This window comes from Heloderma suspectum, chromosome 5, assembly GCF_057233095.1.
Source record: "Heloderma suspectum isolate Gila_16-S chromosome 5, 16-S_ref, whole genome shotgun sequence".
Lineage (NCBI taxonomy): Eukaryota > Metazoa > Chordata > Lepidosauria > Squamata > Helodermatidae > Heloderma > Heloderma suspectum.
In genome coordinates, this window is record NC_139462.1 from 146,052,598 (window position 1) to 146,073,217 (window position 20,620).

Consider the following 20,620-nt stretch of genomic DNA (forward strand, 5'->3'; position numbering starts at 1 on the left):
AATCCAGGCTGGCCACCAAGTGAGCACTCAGTAAGGACCTGCAGACAGAAGGGGGATTTGGCTTTCCTAATCTCAAGATGTATTATGGTTCATTCCAAGTCAAGCCAGTAATATTATTAATTCATAACAACCTGCTCTTCCATATCAATGGAACTACCACCAGAATCAGTTACTCACGGTGTGTCAATATTTCTTCCCAATAAAAAAAAAAAAAGATTTTGGCCTCATCTACATGGGGGATTTACTCCGGCTCTACTGCGGCTCCCCAACAATAATGGCACATGACGCATACCCCCTCCGCAGCAAGCACATCTTTTAATGCCATAAAACCCACTTTTTTGCAAACTTGTTTTGAGATAGATTTTTCCAACTGTGGTGGCTTCAGTATGGTTTGGGAGTCTGTGTGACCTCAACTGGGTTTGGCGTGGGCTGGGGCAGCAGCACTGATTGGCGGAAGGGAAAGCTGCCATGATGAAGGGTGGACACGAGGAGAGGGCTAAGCATGTCTACTCAGAAGCAACTCATTGCCTTCAATTGCACTTTATCAAGTATGGTGGAGAGAGGGGTCAGGGGAATTCCTTTGCTTGTTGGTTTAAATCTTCGCTCATCCAGACCAGCGAAGGTGCAGAGAATTTTAATGACTTTAAAAGGTGATCACCCCCAAGTGACCCTTACTTCCTCCAAGAAAGGGTGGACACAAAGAGATGAATGGGCTAAACATTTCCACTCATGAGTAACTCATTGCCTTCCATTGCGTTTCACTAAGCACTAGAGCAGAGAGAGGAGTGGGGAGCAAGCCTCCACTCATTCACTGCACTACACCTATGCAGTTGATGATGTTCCATTCTAGTCGCGGGACTCCGCCCACCCAACTCTGAACTAATGCAGTTTCAGGTGCCATTTGACCCATGAAAGCAGGTTTTTGTCAATGTATACACCACTTCACTGGCTCTGTGTGCTGCAGAAGGAGCTAATTTGATTTCTTGAAAATCTGCTTTTAAATGGAATCACACTGGAAAGCATCTCTGTGTAGATGGGACCTATGACTTGGTTCACACATAGCGGCAACCCATCAGTTTAAAAACTGATGTTTGTTGTGCATGAGTGGGAGAGAGCAGGTGCGCTGCCTGCCGCAGCCTGCCTCTTGCGCTTTTACTCAGCAATTCATGATCGGCTCAGCATCCCATGATTGCTGAGCCAATTGTGGGTTGTAGATTAACGTGGAAGATGTGGGAGCACTGCAGGCAACACACATGTGTGTCCCTGGTAACTCATCCGTTTTAAACCAATGGCTTGTCATTATGTGCAGACAGCCCCATTAGCAAAGCCTCAAAATGCCTTCCTGAAAACCACTTTAAAAATTTGGAGTAAGAACTTGGTTCCTCCAGGATCTTTAATTCAGACAGATTGGTTCCCTAATCTAAATAGATATTTACAATTCAGACTGTGAATAGAGAATGGAATCATTAGAATAAGAGACCTGGCAGTCAGAGGTAAATTTATTTCAACAGGGAGGATAAAAGAAGTCTTATAGGATCCACAGATTCTCAGGATCCATATTCTTCAAATGCAATGCTTTGCTTCTAAACTGATTCGTAAAAATTAGGGAACTAGAGCATTAACTATCTTTGAAAATGAATGTCTGCAGTCTAAAGGAAATCTTTAAGGGCATGGGTTGCTGCATTCATCAATTTGTTACTAGCACATGCATGTGGAACAACAGGAGGCCTTAGGGCAGTGTAGGAGACTGACATTGGGTCCAGTATAAAAGAAACACAATGGAATGCCATGTGGAGTAAGCAACCATTAAAAACCACTTCAGCAACAATAAGGGAAACACAACTAAAGCATATATATAGATGGCACTTAAGCCCAGTTAAACTCCACTACATAAATACAAATATTTCTCCAATGTGCGGGAGGGACTGCATTGTCAGAAGATCATTACTCCATATGCATTGGAATTGTTCACATGTTCAGACTTTTTGGAAGGCCATATTTGAAACTCCTTCAAATATAACCCACCAATCTGTACAACTAAGCCCATTAACAGCACTTCTATTTTTGATAAATATCATAAATATCTTCTTCATGAAGGCCTCCTGCAATTTCTGTTAATAGCTGCTAGACAAAAGATCACCCAGCACCGGAAAACAACTGCAGGATACACCATAGATGGCTGGTTACGAAGTGTATGGAAAATAGCATTGTCAGAGAGACTGACACATCAAAGCATCAAAACAGAGGGGTAACACAAAATGTTTATCTGCAGAAACTTGACTCCCTTTTATTTCTTACATGAACAGAGAGTTTTCAAATCTATGTCTACCAATGGTCTATGCCTCTTTCGAGGGATGCTTTCAAAAGTGACACAGAGCAAAGGCTGGCGGGGGGGGGGAAGGGACACAACATAGAACAACATAGGTTACTTATGATAACATACGCTCACTGACAGTTGGGTAGACGGATATACTGATGTAGTTCTATTTCTGTTCAGTATACTTAACCTGATTATTGTGCTATACTTTTATTATTGGGGGGAGGGCTTGTAAAAAATCAAAATGAACAAATAAAAAAAGGGGTTGCAAGTAGTCAACTGTGTACCCTTGGCAATTCTACCTGTGTGATGTACGTGTCTGCAAACATGTGTTTGCTGCATTCATTTGTTATGTCCCAGAATCGTACATCTTAAACAGAGGTGTGGAAACCTCTACCTTAAAACAGAGGTGGAGAACAGCTTACATGCAGCCTGTAGCATCTCTGGCATCTTCATCCCTTCAAGTCCTGCCTGGGTGGGAAGAGCTGAGTGCTTTGATAGCATAGGTCAAACTGGATCGGTGCTTTCACAAAAGGCATCCCTGCCTGGATGGGGTGGGGGCAGCTCCCTTCCTGCCCAGGCGGGGAGAGCTGAGCAAAAATGCTGGTTTGTACAGGAAAAATGCCGATTCCTACAGAATCAGGATGTCTCTTTTGTGAGGTGTGTGCGTGTGCACGTGTATGAGAGAGAGATGGATGCATGAGGTAAGAGGTATGTGTGAATCCATTTCCACCACACCACCTCATCCGTCCATTCACATGTGCTTGTACTGGTTTCTGTAAATTCTGTAATGGTTGCAAGTGGATATGATATGAAGAACAGAGACTGCTACTATTAGTCATTTTATCCACAGTTCAAATGCTTTCCAATATCCCATTAAAAGTATTAAGGCTTCAATCCTAAGCATGCTTACTAAAGAGTAAGCCCCACTGAACACAGTCATACGTACGTCTGAGCAAACACGTATAGCATTGTGCTGCATGGCGTATGATCACAACCTCTATCACAAAATGGGGGTCCTAGTAATGAGAATCCTTGATGAGCATTTAAGGACACAGGGAACTGACTCATTCTGAGTCAGACCATTGAGTCAGGTCCAGTATTGTTGACACTGACTGGCAGCGGCTCTCCAGGGTTTCAGGCAGGATTCTTTCCTAGGCCTACCTGGAGATGCTGGGGATCAAACCTGGAACCTTCTGCATGCAAAGCATGTGCTCTACCACTGAACTACAGCCCCTCCTCTGAAAACAAAATGTCTAATATGGAATTAGAGGGACAGATAAGGAAATATTTTTCAGACTTCGTTTCTATTCCAAAACTGCTTTTATTCTCTCTCTCTCTCTCTCTCTCTCTCTCTCACACACACACACACACAGAGCTGGGGTGAGACATCATTTTTCAAGCTCCAATAGCATTCACATTCAAAATACCAAGAGAGATTGCCAAGAATTATCTCCCCATCAAGAGATATCAGCTGACCATTATGGATCATTAACATGCTTTACTCAAAGGCAAATCCATAGCGATAGACCTATTCACATTAATCAGACAGCAAACACACAACAATATTGCAAACTGTTCAGTTTGTATATCAATGTGAATATATTACAACTATTAGTAGTATCTTTAGTAAAATTTAAGTTTAAATATTGTGAGAGTAAAGTATATGGTTGAATACAGTCATTAAAATTTGTATTGCAATCAGAATTTTTCCACAACTACTAGCAGTATTTAATGTTTATTTTGCATAAGCAATGTGCTAGGAGCTCCACAGAATAATGGAAGCAACACAGGCTATGGTCGTGCGTGCTTACAATGGAGACTTGAACCACAGTAAATAACATTTTTGGGGACAAATACAATCTCTGCCAGTTAATGGCAACTTAACAGCAAAACCTACCTTTGCTTTTAATATAAACAGTACTCTCTCTTTAGGAACCTATATATTTTGGTTACCTATGCGTATATTAAAATACATACATATTTAGGGGGGCCACACAGAGAAACAAAATGAATTTAAAACTAAGAAGGAAAAGGCTTGAATCTGCAGAACTAGGGACAATGGGTTTTTTCCTCTCTTTCCCTACACTGGTTTTAGCCTAGGGAGAGGAAGTAAGATGTAAGGGAGGGGGCAAGGAGAGAAATAGAGAGGCACTACAAATATGATTATTAAAATATCTACTTGCCCCCTTCTAAAATTGTTCCTGATAACTCCATGAATACAAGATTTCTAGCAATCTCCTTTCACATAAAGGCTGTCTTTCTACTGAAGAGCAGCGTCTTTCTTTGTTTTGGAATTTGCTTATCTTTTTCCTGTTCTACCACATTAAAATTCTACTCAGGGCGATACATAACAGCTTGAAAGGCAGGGGTCTCTCAGGGAGTGCCACGAAAATGTATGGCTTTGGCAGGTAGTTGCATATCAACTGTCTGTAGCTTCTGATGAAGTATCAGAGGTGGAGTATAGATTGTAATTAAGTTGGGTAGGAGGAGAAAAGATGTGCAGAGGGGTGTCAAGAACCAGGCAAGATTGAAGGGTGTGTGTGTATTTTTTAAACCTCCTTTCCATTAGGGAAGATTTATGGGAAATTCAAGCAACGTCATTAAGTTGCTTGGGAATCAAAGAACAGAGCTGCTAAAGCTGAGCCAGAGATAGCACTTGCTCTCATTTATTCATTGGGGGGAAAATAGGGTCATCCATGAATAAAATAATTTTATTTGATTCATCTCTTGCTTTTAAATCAATTAATTACATTTGCGTATTACCAACATTCAATACAGCTGCCCTTCTACTATATTGGAGGAAGTGTGAGATAGGAACATAAGAAGCTGCCTTAGACCAAGTCAGAACATTAGTCTGAACACCTACCTCAGTATTGTCTACACCAGGGGTGGGGAACTTCTTTCAGCCCAAGGGCCAAATCCCATTCAACGAGGCTCCCAGGGGCTGCATTTTCAAGGATTTATTCCCTTGATTGCCTGAAGGGTCATTCCAGGAATCATTCCCATTCCTTGTTTGGGGTTTGGAACCCCATGTAAGGATTGCCTGGGTTAGGTATGCCAAGAATTCGAAGCCCCTTCCTTTGTGTTCAGAACCATGGAGATGGCAACGGGGAAACCACGTTGATGAGGATCTCAGTCAACCTAGTAGTGTTTAGCTTTGGACTGTTCTGGAATTACATACAGCCTATAGCTACTGACCATCAGCTATATGATTTCTGAAGAGTGTAACCATTGCGCTTTTGCCGTGGGATTTCCTGCAATAATGAAATCTCACCGATTTGGGTGTCTGGTGTCAGAATGCCTGACCATGTGCGCTGGGGGGATCAGGAAACCTGACACACATTCCAGTGGTGGGTGGGGCGAAAGGCAAAACGGGTGAGGTCAACAATACATGACTATTACATCTGTCTTCACCCTAAGACAGGGGCGCAGAACTACTTTGGGGGGGGGTTACCACACCCACCCAGCTCTCCACAGGCTGTATGACGACAGGTGGCCATGCCACATGTCATCATTTGCTCCCTGGCCCAAGTGCTGGATGGATCTCCCACCTGGTGCTTGGGCCAGGGATCAGGCTTCGCTGTGCACAGGCTTTCCTATTTAGGGAAGCCCCATGCACAATGAAGCTGAGCTAGATTAGCCCCTGTTACTCATCGGATGGAGACTAGCTCACTCTACCCTACCTTCATGTGATGGAGGAGCAAAGTTGACTATCAGGCCTAGATCCAGTGCCACTGTGAGCAATACAGTTTTGGAATCAGAATCAGATTCAGACTTAGAGCAGAATGATTTAGAACCCCATCTAGTCATGGGTAGCTCAGGACCTGAGAGCCTGGCTCTGCTTGGCTTCCCATCTGACTGCAGGCCAAAGGAGGGTGATACTCCCTATCAGCCACAGCTTCAAGATATGACCTTGAATCAGAGCTCTGATTTACAACCTGAGAAATATTCTGTGGGACCCAAGCAGGAGGAGGACTCTGCAGGGGAGGGGGCTTCACAGGTGTCACCCAGGTTATGGTGCCAAGTGAAAAGGGTAGGACACAGATGCCTCCTCACATGTACTGTTTGTTTACAGGCCAGATTCCCCTGTCAGGAGAGATCATCAGAAGGAGAGCTTCAGCACCCCTCTCCTGTATTTAAGCTGGTGTACAAGCTGAAGTGCCTTTGCTGAGAACAATGTCTTAAATGTCCAACATGCTTTCTTGCCTCGATATTGTGAATCACGGACTCTTGTCTGCCTTGAACCCTGTACTGTTAAGACTTTGTCTGGGAATGTATTGCTGGACTTTGGGCTCCGACTGTGACTCTGCATGACCTCTCGCTTTGGGACTTTCTCTTGAACAAAGCAACATGCCGATAGCCTTTTGCCAATGCTACCTGATTTATTGGGCCTGACAGGGACACAGTCACTTCATGTACCTCAGTTCCTTCCCATAATGGCAGAAGGAGGTAGGGTGTGCAAAGGAGAAGGGAACTCACCTATGTGCAAGGAGAGTGGCCACTTTCCCTGGCCTGGGTGAGTCCCAGCGCCCACCACCCCTCATCCCCCACTGCTATCTCTAATCTAAGATCAGAGATAACAGTGGGGGTTCCGTTGCTGGCCCATGAGGGGATGCCCTCCGAGGAGTCTGGAGGAACCCCAAGCGGCTGCACACGCTGGATTGGGTGTCTCCATGGGCCCAATTAGGCCTGGAGGCTCTGCCCCCTCCCCCCAAGTCATGTTTGTTGAACATGGCTAAACATTTCAACATGCGATACTTCTAAATTCCTGGTGGTTGCTTGAATCATGTAAGTTGGGATTAGGTGTCTCTCAATGTGGGAGGCAATATTAGGTAGTTTTGCACCTTACGTATTTAGATATCTTCTCATTTTTCCTGGGGTGGCATATCTAACTCCAAAGCTTGCATATTCTTACAGCCCAGAAGGCAGACCAAGGGGTTAAGGAGAGCATAAATTGCTTTAAATAAAAAGTCAAACAAAAAAGCAGGTATTCAGGGCTCCATCTGCCATTTCCATTTGTGTGTCCTTGAAACCTCTGCGGTTTTGTGCCTAACAATTGGTGAATGATTTTGGGGGGAAATTCCCTGACTGCTTTGAATCCAACAAGAATTGAGGTCCAAATGCTAAATAAATATTATTTAATAAACGACAATACTTGCCCAAAATTTCTACCAGCAAATGGCTATATTTTAAATTACAACAAGCTTGCTTCTCCTACAGAAGCATGTGAGGTAACTGGCATTCTGAAGGAAGGCAACTGATTTGCTTTCAGCTGTTCAGAGCGGAAGAGGGACTAGTTGAGTCCTACTGCTCCATCAGCAGTGTGAAAAGTTGCCATGGCAACAGGGAAAGATAGTTATGAAATGAGTAACAGCAAGCTAAATGAGATAACACTTTTCAATAACAGTTTGGAAAAGCAGCAGAGTACTAGTGAGGGCACAGAAGCAGCATTTTAGAGGCCAAATTAGATGTGTCTTAGCAAATGTGTGTTCTCAACCCCACATTGATGAGATAATAGGGAATTGGGGGTGGGGGTGAAGTACTCACAGGAGATCCGAGTATGGCTGGAGGAAAATCCCTTTAGAACGGGGGGGGGCAATATGCAGACAACAGCCACATGCAGCCCTCCACCCGCCTTTTTTGTGCCCCCCATCCCACTGCCAAATTTGCCCCCATGGTGGTGGTGGCAGCAAAAAAGTGGTGATTTTCCTTCAAAAGAAAGTACAGGGGAGCGTACAGGGGAGCGTACAGGGGAGCGTACAGGGGAGCGTGCACCTTGTTTTGAAGCAGAACATTTCAATGGCAGCCCCTGGTGGAGTCACGGAGCCCCTAAAGTGCAGAAGTTGCCCATCCCAGCTTTAAAATGACCTCCTCTGCAGTCCATATCAAGCATCTTCCATTCTTACCTGTAAGTGTCCCCCACCCCTCATATTAAGAGCGATAAGTGAAGCACATGGTTGGGAGTCCAGAAGTTCCCTTATCCAGTCTGGCCCCAACACTAGCAGAGAATTTGACAGGAAATGGAAATATGCCATTTTTATAATTTCCAGGGTTTGGAATGATAAAAAATACTACAACTGTCAATGCTAACACCAAAACCCTGAGTCGATTTTCTAAACTTGCATTCATCACGTTTACAAGAATTAAAACAAGTAAAACAAGAATAAATGCATACAAGACAACCAGGAGATAAAAATGCCACTGCTTAGCGCCCAAAGTTAACATCTGAAACATAAATGCAGGAGTAATAACCTTTAGAGACAATGGAAGAATGAGCGCTGCTGTCCATAGCCAGTCCCCGCCTTACCAGAATCGGAATGCCAAGGGTCTGTTGCAGAAGACATCGGTGGGATAGTTTGTGGATTTGCTCCGCAGTTGGATGCCACAAGTACTCCTTCTACGTAGATGTGAGAGGAGTTGTTGGTCAGTTTCAAGGCTGCCTTGAGTGGGGCAATCTGGTTGAACTGCACTCGGGACAGGCAGCCAGAGAATCCCGGTGTATTATATTTATGGATCTCTTGATCAATCTTTCCAAGTTCTACATGAGGGGAGAGAAAGAACATGCTGTTCAATAGAGATTCTGAAGCTGAAACAAGCAGCATTGTCATGGAGTGTTTTCAATTCCTGTTTTCGGAAAATTAGGCACACTGTAGACTTTTCTATTGTTGTACCAGGTGAGATATAGCTTCTGTCCTTCACCTTCCCTTAGCTGCAGTTGTTAAAACTGAAGTTACAGCTATTGTACAGCCATTAATGGGTTTCAAACCAATTTGCCTGTCAAGATTGTTGCTCCCCACATCCCAAAACCCAGGAACTTCAGTTTTGCTAGAGTGCTGCAACAGGTAGATAGACATAACATTCTTAATAGTGGTCATAGTAAATTCTTCATCCACACTGTGAACCCAGTTTTGCAACTTGCCTTACACACAAGTCAAATACTGAATCAGTCTTACCCTTCCTCTTCAGACAGGCAGCCTTTTTTTTTAAGTGGCATATATGTATTGATATGCATATACATGTATCCTTTACTTTGCCAAACAAACAAAAACAGGCAATTCACAACATATTTTTTAAAATAGTAGCAAAAAGCCTTTAGGAATTGAGGGGGGAGGGAGGTAACACAATGACATGCACACTAGCCAATAGGCACCCATCATAACTGGCTTTCTCCCAATATGTTGGAAACTTATAGATCTGTGTTCTCTCTTTCCCCACTGGCCTCCAGCCAAAGTTCACTCCGAGGGGAAAAACATATACAAATTTTCAGGGCAGGAAAGGAACCCTCAAATCACCAGTGCCACACTTAAAATGATGCAGCTTTCTTCTTATATAATTGTAGTGACATCATTCTCCAAGAAAGGCAGTTACATGTAATCCAACTGGTATCCCCAAACTCTTCTCCCTTTCAAATTTCTTTGAAATTTAGAAAATGGAAGCTAAAAGAGGGCAGCCCCATTCGTTAAAACAGTCTGTTACTGTGACTGCTTTTATTACAATGATAAATCATGCATCTAACACTTAAAACATGCAAATGGCTTTATAATCATTAGTCTGTTCAAGCCTCAGAACTATCAGGAGACAGCTATAATTCCAATTTTCAAGATGCAGAAGCATGGCTGATGGATTGCACTGGTGGCAATCACAGAACTGGACAAACCAGCTAGAATCCTGCAGGCAATGCCTTTTTCTCATTTTCACCCTGACGTGAATGTGCTAATGGGTTTTCTCATTAAAAATGGCCTAGGGAAGGCAGACATTTTCAAGGGCAGAAAAACAAATTTGCAGCTCACAAAACACATTTACACCTGAAACTAGACAGAGTTTCACTGGGAACCAAGCAACTGAATACATTCATTTCTCAATACAAAAACTGCCTAGTAGAGCCCAGGAGTGAGGAAAAAAGGGTTGGAAGCTGCATCTATCAGGTTTAAATCCTGTAGTTCATCTAACAGACCACATTGAATACCTCTGCCAATTCATTTGCGGCTAGATCTATCTGTGCATTTCGGAAGCACAAGTATCCCTCCATTCTCATCCAAACCCTTGCACTACCGGAGATGTCTAATGGGATAATGATGATGACAATGATAAAATGCGAGCACTGTGCTTGGATCTGGATCAAGCCAAACATTTAAAACAGGTCAAGGCAAAGGTTACCAGATCAAATCCAGAATAAATAGAAAGGCTAGAAGTATGAAATTCTTGGGTGCAGAGTGGGCTATGGGAAAGCTAAACAGAAAAAAGCAGGGCCTTAGAAGTAGAGAACCTTAGCAAGCATTTTGGATGCTGAGAGCCTGTGTAGATTAGTGAAATAATGTATGTGAAGTGCTTTGGACACTCTAAATATAAATGCCAAGTAATGACAAGAGTGGAAAACCCAGGGCTGCTCCATACTTTACACTGCAGATGGGTTTGCCGTGGCTACAGTAAAGTTATGTAAATATTTGCACTGGAGCCTAGTTCAGCTAGAGAAAAGAGATGGTTTAAGGGCTGGAAACAGAAAGGTGCTAAAGCTAGGAAAGGACACAGGGCGCACACATATACAGTTTTAACTCAACCCTCTGATCTGCATTTCTGGATCCGCACTCTGTAGAATCACATGGGTTAACATTTCAGGACATTACAGCAACTTGAAATACTACATTTTCTTTTTTAACAGGGAATCCAAGTTCATTTTTTCCTTCACTGTGCAAGATAAATAAAATGGAAACTTCTCATGGTAATGTTTTGTGATGTATCAAACCAGTTCAGTTTGGAGGCGCTGAGAGATCTTAGTGCAGCAGGCATGATTCAGCTTCAGCTTAGTCCTGCAGAAGTGGATCATTCACTCCATCAGCAGGAAGTGGGTTGTTCTATACAGATGGCTCCTACAGCTAATAAAACATGGCTCTTCCTCTGTAAACTACAAACAGAACTACAACTGACTTCCCACATTACTGGGAAATATTGTGCATTTTCTGTGTGTGCATCCCACTATATTCTGTCCACACCAGTGCCCTCTGTGGTATCTCTAAGGGCCCTGCTTTTGATGTAGGTAGTGATTTACCGGGCAGCTGAACCTATCGCAGCTCAGCATACATTAGCTATGCCCTTTGCAGTGTGTGCCATTTTTACCATCTATTTATTAGTTGATCTTTTAAGCAGCTCTAACACACCTTCCCAGCTATAATATAAAACATGTTAATTTAGAGTACACCTAGTGAAATCAGTAGGGGTTACGTTAGTTACAATTATCTTAAGTCCCACTGGTTTCAGCAGATCTATTCCAAGTATGACTAAGTGTGGTCATCCCAATGTGTACTGAGCAGTCATAAGTTCACCTGCCTAACTGGTCATTTCCCATGTCAAAACCATTTTTAAGAATAGCACTTCTGTCTATAGTCCTTTTAAAAAGGAATAAACCAGACTGTGCAGTAAGAAAAAAACCCACACAGAAGTAGCATTGGAAAACATGGGAGGATTACAAATGGATGATGTCTTGTAGACACCCCTCCTAAAATGTGAGCGAACAAACCTTGGAGATTTCACAATAAATGCTCATCTGAAAGAAGCCACTGTGTGCATCTATACTACGAACTAGTTTAACTGGCCTTGTCCTGGTGTCCAGCTCCTCTCGCTGAAATTATTGTTTTGTGAGCCTGTTGTTGCTGTGGAATCCTAATCCCATCACAAAATAATTCTCAGGGTATTTTGGAAAGAAAGACACAATTACATTGATGTATGTTTGTGGTTTTGATATAACTGTAATGCAACATTTCCAAAGGCAGTACACCAATATGGTCCATTGTCAGAAGCAGCCATGCCAAACATGAAAAGATGTGCTGCCAGATGGGCACTGGTCCAATGCATTACACAGGGTAAAGCATTAGACTTCACAGGGAATAGATTCATAGTGACTAATCCAAGAAATAAAATTCAAAGTTTGAAACCAAGGAATTTGACATGCTTGCAGTGAATCCAAACCCCATGAAGAACTCCATTATAGCACACTGACTATTCTGAACAGTAAACCTTTTTATCAGTTTAAGAAGATAAAGGATGGATGAGCTTGTTCAAAACTCTACTTCAGTGCTCCGTCTTCAACAGCAGCTAGGCAGATACCTTTTGCATTGCTCACAAGCAGGGAATGAGATAATCCTCTTCTCTTTTCTAAGCCATCAGGTACACTGCCTCTGAATATGGAGGCTCCATATTGGTTATCATTGGCCTTGATAGACTGACTCATCTGCCATAAACCTAATCCCTTTGAAAGCCTTATAAGCTAGCGGTCACCCCATCATCTTGTGGCAACAAATTCCATAAGTTACTAATGCTTTGCATTATTAATTATATAAATATAATTATTTATTTTTATTACATTTCAATCCTGCCTTTTTTCCTTTCGAAAGGGGCCCAAGGTGGCTTACATGAACCTCCTCCTCTCCATTTTATCCTTACAACAACCCTACGAGGTAGGTTAGGCTGAGAGCCTGGCCCAAAATCACTCAGTGAATGTCATGGCTGAGTGGGGACTAGAACCCAGATCTCCCAAGCCCTAGTCCAACACTGTAATCACTACACCACACTGGCTCTCCATGAATCATTATTCATTATTTTTAAAGTGCCTGGAACTGTACAAACATCAAATGTAAAACATGCCCATGACTGAAAGCATCTCCTTCAACCTATTGCCCTTCAATTCCACTGGACGATTCAATGTACTAGCATTTAGAGAGAAAGAAAGAGAAGCCCCTTTACAAGTCAGGCAAAGCATGTAAAATCCACATGTGGTTCACCAGTGGCATTGTGCACCCCGCACCCCAGGTTCTGTGCTGAGCCTATGCACTGGATGTAACACGTAAGGGGAGGCCATTCTCTTGGTACCACCACCATTGGAGGCACATCTGATGGGGATGTGAGAGAGGCCGCTCCCCTCTTTCTTGAAGCTCTGAAACTCTCTGATGAGGGAAGACTAGGGCTGAATCTACATATAGCAGTTTTACTGTGATCATAGTACAATGATAACTATTGGTGCACATGACAGTTATAGTTATCACTGCAGTATAACGGTATAACTGCTATGTGTAGATTCAGCCCTGGCTCCCTCTCTGTTGTCCTTCCACCAGCAGGCAAATATGTTTCTATTCAGGCAGTCCTTTGGCATATAAGCTAATCTGCTTTTTATTCTGCTGTTGGTTTTATGTGTTGGAATGGTTTTATTCTTTGCTGCTGGTTTTGTCTTGGTTTTATTCTGTGCCGTTTTCCCCCTTATTTTAATATTGGTATTTTCTGTTTTTAATTTCTTTACATCACCCAGAGAACTTCAGTTATTGGGGGACTGGAAAGTACTGTAAATAAAATAAAACAATACACATTTTTTTAATTGGCTGGTGCTGCTTATTTCTTTGACTGTTGTATTTTTAACTGATTTGTTTTTATACTTCATTTTAATTAAGATTTTGTTTTAATTTGGATTTTGTTTGCTGCCTTGAGTGCCATTCTTTGGCAGAAAGGTGAGATATAAATTAAACAAGCACCCCCTGCATGTACTACTTCTCAACTTTGCATTGCTTCCCTCTGGAGCTGCTTTTTTAATGAATAAAAGGGTTGTCAGGGGGTTGTTACACATATTTGCACATAGCATCTACTTTGGCCCCGAGGTGAACATGTATTTTCATGAAACATCTTGTATGATTACGCCATTTGTGGTCAGAGTGTAGTGCAAGATATTTGGTTAAATAATTTCTGCAAAAATGTTAAAAAAACAACAACAAAAAACAGATAGTACCTGCTAGTGCATTAACACTGGGAAAGAAATGGTATAGAAGGGGCTGCTAATGTAGGTTAAAAACACCCTGTTTTATACTCAGAAGATTGTTGACTCAGTTTGGACACTTTAACTGCAACTATGTGTGTTATCTGAGTTGCTACATTAAATGTTACAAGACGGAGAATCTTAAATCTGGACCTAGCTTTGTGAGTGGTAGTTCAATAAAACTCTTTCTATGGCTAGGCAATGGAAATCATGAACAGTGGGAAGAAAATGAATTAAAGAGAGGAAAATACTTCTCTCTGACTAGCCCTAGTCAGACAAACATGCAGAACCATTGCAAACAAACAGGAGCCTCTCTGCAATCAGGCCTGCTGGGATAATAGGATTTAGTTGAATATGTGACTGTACCTTTAAGGGCACTTTCATTTGGGCTTGAGGAAGCCAGGGAAAGAGGGCACTTGGGAGTTTGTTACACACCTGCCCTTTAGCTTGGAAACAATGTCCTCATAGGCCATGCTGCCTGGGGCTGCTGGGAACTGTAGTCCAACACATCTGGAAGGCACCAGGTTGGGGAAAGCTGCATTAGGGCCGTTAAGGGTTCAGTAGATATGCCCAGGTTACAAACTGGTAGTCCTACAATGGATAAGGTTGGGGAAGGAAGAGAAGGCTACCTATTGTGGAAAACTAAAGAGAACAGATGGACCTTGAGCAGCAGCTGTCAGGCAGCACCAGTCCATAACCAGGTGCAGCTACTGAAAGTAGCTAGAGATAGGAGAGTTGTTCCTGAGTTTAAAGAGAAGGTTAGTGACTGGGAATCAAAGGAATAAAACAGGGTATATGACAGAAAAAAATACAAGATAAAGGGAAGAAAGAAAATGAAGAGATTGGGAATGAAGACCAAGCTTGCCAACCAACCAAGAAGGAAAAACAAAACTGCGAAATGGCTATTTTGTTTGTTTTCCTGTCTTTTGTGCCAGTTGCCAGACAATGGACATTCCCCCTCCCTGGCTTTTTTTTTTTTTTTTTTTAAGTTGTACACCTTTGATAGGTAAACAGCTTTTGTACTGGACTCTGCTCTGCTTGGGACTACCTGTACAGACACCGAAAACTGCAAGGCTCTGGCCTGGGGGCCCAGAGAAGTCTGCTACCAGGCCCCACCAAGATACCAGAATTTTTGGTTTCAAGACCTGGCGATCCTAGCCTATACATGCTGCAGAATGAAATGGCGGAATAATTGACAAGGGAGAAAAACTGGTGTCTGTCTCTTTAAGGCAATGGTTGCCTGCCCTCAGTGAAATGATACACATTCACTTACTGTTGTTTGTTCAAATTAGCAGGGAAAAGGCAGAGTGGGACAAGGCAATCTTGTGGGCCCTCTCAGCCTTTCAAAAGTTTGAATCCATTGTCCCAGGCTCCGGAAGGATTCCTCAGAGGAGAGAAAGGCTGTACAGTTCTATTTAGCTAGCCATGACTCAATGAAACATAAGGATGCTGATGAGTGGAGGAAAGCCCAAGAGGGACAGATTATTGAAAATGAACCTGCATCTGACAGGAGTCTTGATAAGCTGAGATGGTTGGCTTCTTATTTATTTATTTGCTTACTCACTTATTAAAATATTTAACATTTTAAGGCTGCTTTTAAGGGTAAAACCCTCTCAAGGTGTCGCGAGGCTTACTCCAGAGGTGTGGGAGTTTCTGCAGTGCCATTCCTTCCTGCTGTATAGCTCGCGCTGATACCAGATTTAACCCAGTTTCTGGAGGATCGATGATGGTGTTAGGAGGAGCTGCAGTGCGGGCAACTCTGGAGTGGTCTAGTATTGCTAATATTACCCTGGCTGTGTAGGAAGGAGAAGCATTTCAGCAGCTCCTACACTGCTGGAGTAACATAAGAAAAACCACCCATCACGATCTAAGGAAGACGTAAGTCTCACCTCTTGGCTGCTAGCTCATCTAACCCATCCTGGAAGTATAATTTTCTAAACATTTTTTAATCTTTACCAACAAAGGAAGTTAGAAAAAGCAGCCATGTGGCTCTGTCTAAATGTCTGAATATTTATTTAGAAATAAATGTTGTTCAGTCGTTCAGTCGTGTCCGACTCTTCGTGACCCCATGTACCATAGCTTAAAACCAGTAGCGTGTTCCAGTGGTGTAGCAGAGCCAGGATTCACAGGGATGCAAGCAAGGCCAACACTTTGTGATTGGCTGATGCCATCTGCCCCCCTCCTCTGAATTCCCTGTTCCCTCTGAGTTTAGCTGCAATCCTCACAGGAGTTGGGGAAAGGGGTGAATTTTCTCACAACAATATATTGCTCCCTGTTGTAATGCAAAGTATTCTTGGGTGGCTTGGTCTTGAATGGGCAATTAAAACTCATTAGCTTTACAAAAGACCTGCTTCCTGTGAAGATGAAAACTGCTAGAACAGGTTTGTTGATATGTTTGTTGAACACAACTGCTGGGATTTGGGGGCACTCCTTGGGGCAGACAACGTTTGACCTGGGCAGACAACGTTTGACCTGGGACTGCACAAGTGAGGGGTAGATGCTTTGGCCTCTGCCAGCACCCTGAGGAACAAGGGCCACTGGGAGATTGCCATGGTATTCTTGCTGGGAGAGAGAGACCAAGGGAAGACCAGACCAGCCATCCACCAAAGAAGGAGCAGCTGCAGGGAGCTCTCGTCCTTCCTCTCTGCCAGAAAGAATACTCAGCTCAGAAGTGAGACCAGAATGTTCTTCCCCTCTTCTACCAGCCAGATGAACAAAAGCATTGGGTAGTGGTTTTGCATTGTTTTAATATGCTAAAATAAACTGCCTTGAAGACCATTGGATTGAAAAGGTGGGGTATAAATCTTTAAATAAAAACTCAAACATTCACTGCTTATAACATAGGATATAAGTTCTCTCTATATTGAACATCATAGTTGCATTTCGAAGTCTCTTTGAAACAGACCCAAGGAACTTCAGAGCTTTGCTTTTTCCATGTATTTTGACCACGTGGTTTCTCCAACAAAAATGCAGAGATTTTATAAAGCTAGTGATGCTATTGATTTTCACTGAGAAAAGTGGGGAAATGGTCAGAAGCTCTTGTGGATGCTTTCCCTCTGTGTCACACTCACATAACTCACACACATATGTACTACTGCACAAGATGCACTACTTTATATTTTAAGCAATGCAAGTTTAGAAAAAACTCCTTGCTCTAACTGTGAGTTTAGAATTTACATACCAGATTTTCATGCTGTGAAATATACATCTTAACTAATGGAAATGGAAAAGTTCCAACAACATTCCCTTCTCCCATTGTTTGAGAGAGAAAAAAAGAGCAAGTATAAGTCCACATGCATCTTTAATCACCAATGTACCTATACATTTATGTACCCTGATCCAATCAGGGATCATAGGGTGGTCATGTGTCCTGCTATATAGAGGACAGCCCTGTAGTTGAAAAGCTGTCAGGAGACAGTTCTCTATTGGAAGGACTGCTGTGTCCAACATAAAAAAACTAGAAGAAGGGAGAGCAGAAGCCTTGAAGTTGCCCATTAACAGTTAGGACTTGACTTGGACAGCACACTGAGGAGGCACACAGGTCTATTGGTCACAGCCTTCCCCACCATGGTGAGATGTATTGCATTTCTATTTAAGTTACAGCCATTATTTCTAAATGTGCATCTATACATAAAATTAGCATATGCAAATTTAACACAACCTGTGTCCTCTGTGGTCTTTTTTGGGGGGGAGATGCTTTTTCTCTTTGGGGGCAATGAGTAACTGATCACCCTATCTGTTGACCCTGTTGTTTAAAGATGTGCATATGTTGTTCACGCTTTGCTTGCTGGAAGCAACACTGATGTAATGATCAGGTATACTGCATAAAATGTGCAGCTGCCCTTTATTGATCCAGCTAAAAATAGCTGCAGTTCTGGCCCATTCAGATTACTGTAATAATAATTTTGAATGCACTTTGGAAAGTTTAAATACAGCATTGTTCTGCATCTAATAATGTGCAAGGAAATTTCTATTCATAGGGTAGAATCCAATGTTTTGTCCTACACAGAAGAGACCCATGGAAATAAATGACTAACTTGAATACCATTCATTTCAATGGATATGCTCTATGTAAAACTAACATTGGATACTACCCCTAGCTGGTAGATTTAGGTTTGCCACAGAATCACAAGTTGCTATGCCTGTCTTCACACCTAAGCTTTATGGAATGGGAACTGAATCTGCATGGCTGGATCATATGCCATTCCAGCGACATCCAATTTGATTCCTTTCTGCCCATGTCAAATTGCCCTCTGGCAATCTGGGAAGAAAATTTTACTATAACCAGTGGGCAGTAGCTCTGTGGTAGAGCACATGCTTTGCATGTCCAAGACCGCTGGTTCAGTGTCTCGAGTCTCCAAGTAGAAAATTGCAGAGCTAGGAAAAAGACTGAGGGCAAAACTACATGTTGCCTTGGAAAACACACATATTCCCAAATCCATCCTTGCTCAGGTAATGTGAACACAGGGTGTGTGGAGGGGCTTGTGCAGGAATTCATGGGTGGGAAGGGGTGCCCTGACCACTGATTCTCCCCCACAACCATTCACCTTTCCCTGCTATGTTTATTTCTGGTCTCAGAGTTTGGCTGGGGGGGGGGGATGACTTGGGCAGGGCTGGCCCTCCCATGAAGTGGAGCAATGGCAATGACAAGGGGGAGGGCGTGGGGGGCATGTGGCGGTGGCACAGGTGTGCTCTCCCACCTCAGGTGGCAGGACAGTTTGCATTGGTGCTGGCCTGGGGGGATTTTGAAAGATAAAATCAGTGGGCAGGGAAGAGTTAAACACTTCTCAGTTAGTAGCCAATTCTCCCCTGAAAATACCCCCCCCCCCGGAAAATGCTCCTACAGCAGAATCACTTTGGAATCACTTATTTGCCTTGTAATGTGCACTTCCACCTAGTCCAGGGATGGGGAACCTCCAGCCCATAGGCCAAATTAGGCCACCCCATCTGTGTCTCAGATCTGTGTAACAGTGCCTCAGGCAAGGTCCCATTCCAAAGCCCTGCCCCACAGAGGGGAGAGTGGGTGGGAGAGCGACTGAGTCACAGCTCAGTCACTTTGTTCCTCTATCACGTTCCCTTCCTCACATGGGCAAGGCAAGGGAGCAGCGAAGCTGAAATGCTCCTCTAACCACAGCCTCAGACTGGGGAAAGCTCAGTAATGCCTGGGTGGAGCGAAGGAGGCTCCTTGACTCCAGCTGGCGCTTTGGCCAGTGACCCAATGATGCCAGGAGGCAGGGCCTGCTCCTGATGTTACAAACATACCCTGCCCCCTGATAGCATCTAGCCCATGGGAGGGTTCCAGTGGGGTAATGCAGCCCCGAAAAGGTGCCCTACCCATGACCTAGTCCTCTGCCTTTAGGAGCACACAGCAGTGTGAAAGCCTGAAGAGGCTCCTTATCCCCCAATAGCTATATTGTTTCATGTTTCTATTTATATGACTTTGACGTCTCTCTACCGATACTTATTTCCTGTAATATTAAGTATCCATTTGTAGGGCAGATAAAAGGTATCCATTACAAATCATCCCAAGAACACTTGGGCTAGCTCTATTACACAAAAGCAAACTGATCTCAACATAAAGTGACACTAAACTGTAACACATGAAATCTCCCATTCAATTAAGTGAACCACTAATTACTTTTGGGTCACTACATGCCCCAGATCAGCCACACAAAATGAAGCATCATTCACTTGCTTGCTCATCCTTCTCAGACAGATTTCTTGTTACCCTGCACAGTGCCCGCAGAACATTTCAGAGGGCATTCAAATGGTAACTTTACTATTGCTTAAGCTGGGGTAATAATTAACTGATTGCTCCCAGAAGGGCAATACATGAGTGCTGGGGTGTACTGGATAGAGTTTTGGTCTTGGAGCAGGAGCTCTGGTTTCAAAGCCCCAGCTAGGCACAAAGCCCTGAGAGTAATGTATGTTCGGTCACTACTTCTCAGCCTACACTACTTCACAGAATGGCTGGGAGGATAAAACGGGGTGTGGTGACAACAATAAGCTACTTGGAGGTGGGGCAGGACAAAAATGTAATACGTCTGGGGTGCTGAACCTCTTTCAGTCGGACGGCTGAATACCATTTCAGAGAAGCTCTCAAGGACCACATTCTAGTGGTGGGTGGGGCTGAAGGCAAGAGGGTTGCCCCCCCCAATACCAAAACTGCCTGCATATTGTAGCTTTTTACTGCCAATTACTGAGGCCAGATCTACACCGTCTGTCATACCATTACAATCCCATCATGGTAACGGTATATCCCTCTTGAGCATTTATACCTTGTAGATCACACAATTACATTTGTTGCAGTAAATTGGATAATGTGGAATAAAAAGCAGGAAATAACACTACAACAGCGGTGTATCAAATGTGTGATGTGCTCCAACAGTTATCAGTGCACTTCAATACTGCTATATAGCAGTAGTGTAGGTCTAGCCTAAATCTTGGGAGAAGCATTTCAATCCTTTTGAATGGGGAAAAAATGAACAAAAGCCAGGAACTGAAAA

The 20,620-nt window shown here is 43.2% G+C and overlaps 1 protein-coding gene across 1 annotated transcript in view; it reads right to left on the reverse strand.

Moving 5' to 3' along the window:
* The window catches only part of CNTNAP2 (contactin associated protein 2), a 2,014,778-nt gene that overhangs the window by 27,564 nt on the left and 1,966,594 nt on the right, over positions 1–20,620 (reverse strand). The window contains exon 22 of the mRNA XM_084857751.1: positions 8,628–8,858. Coding sequence (XP_084713877.1) covers positions 8,628–8,858 — 231 coding nt within the window. The remainder of the gene's footprint in view (positions 1–8,627; positions 8,859–20,620) is intronic.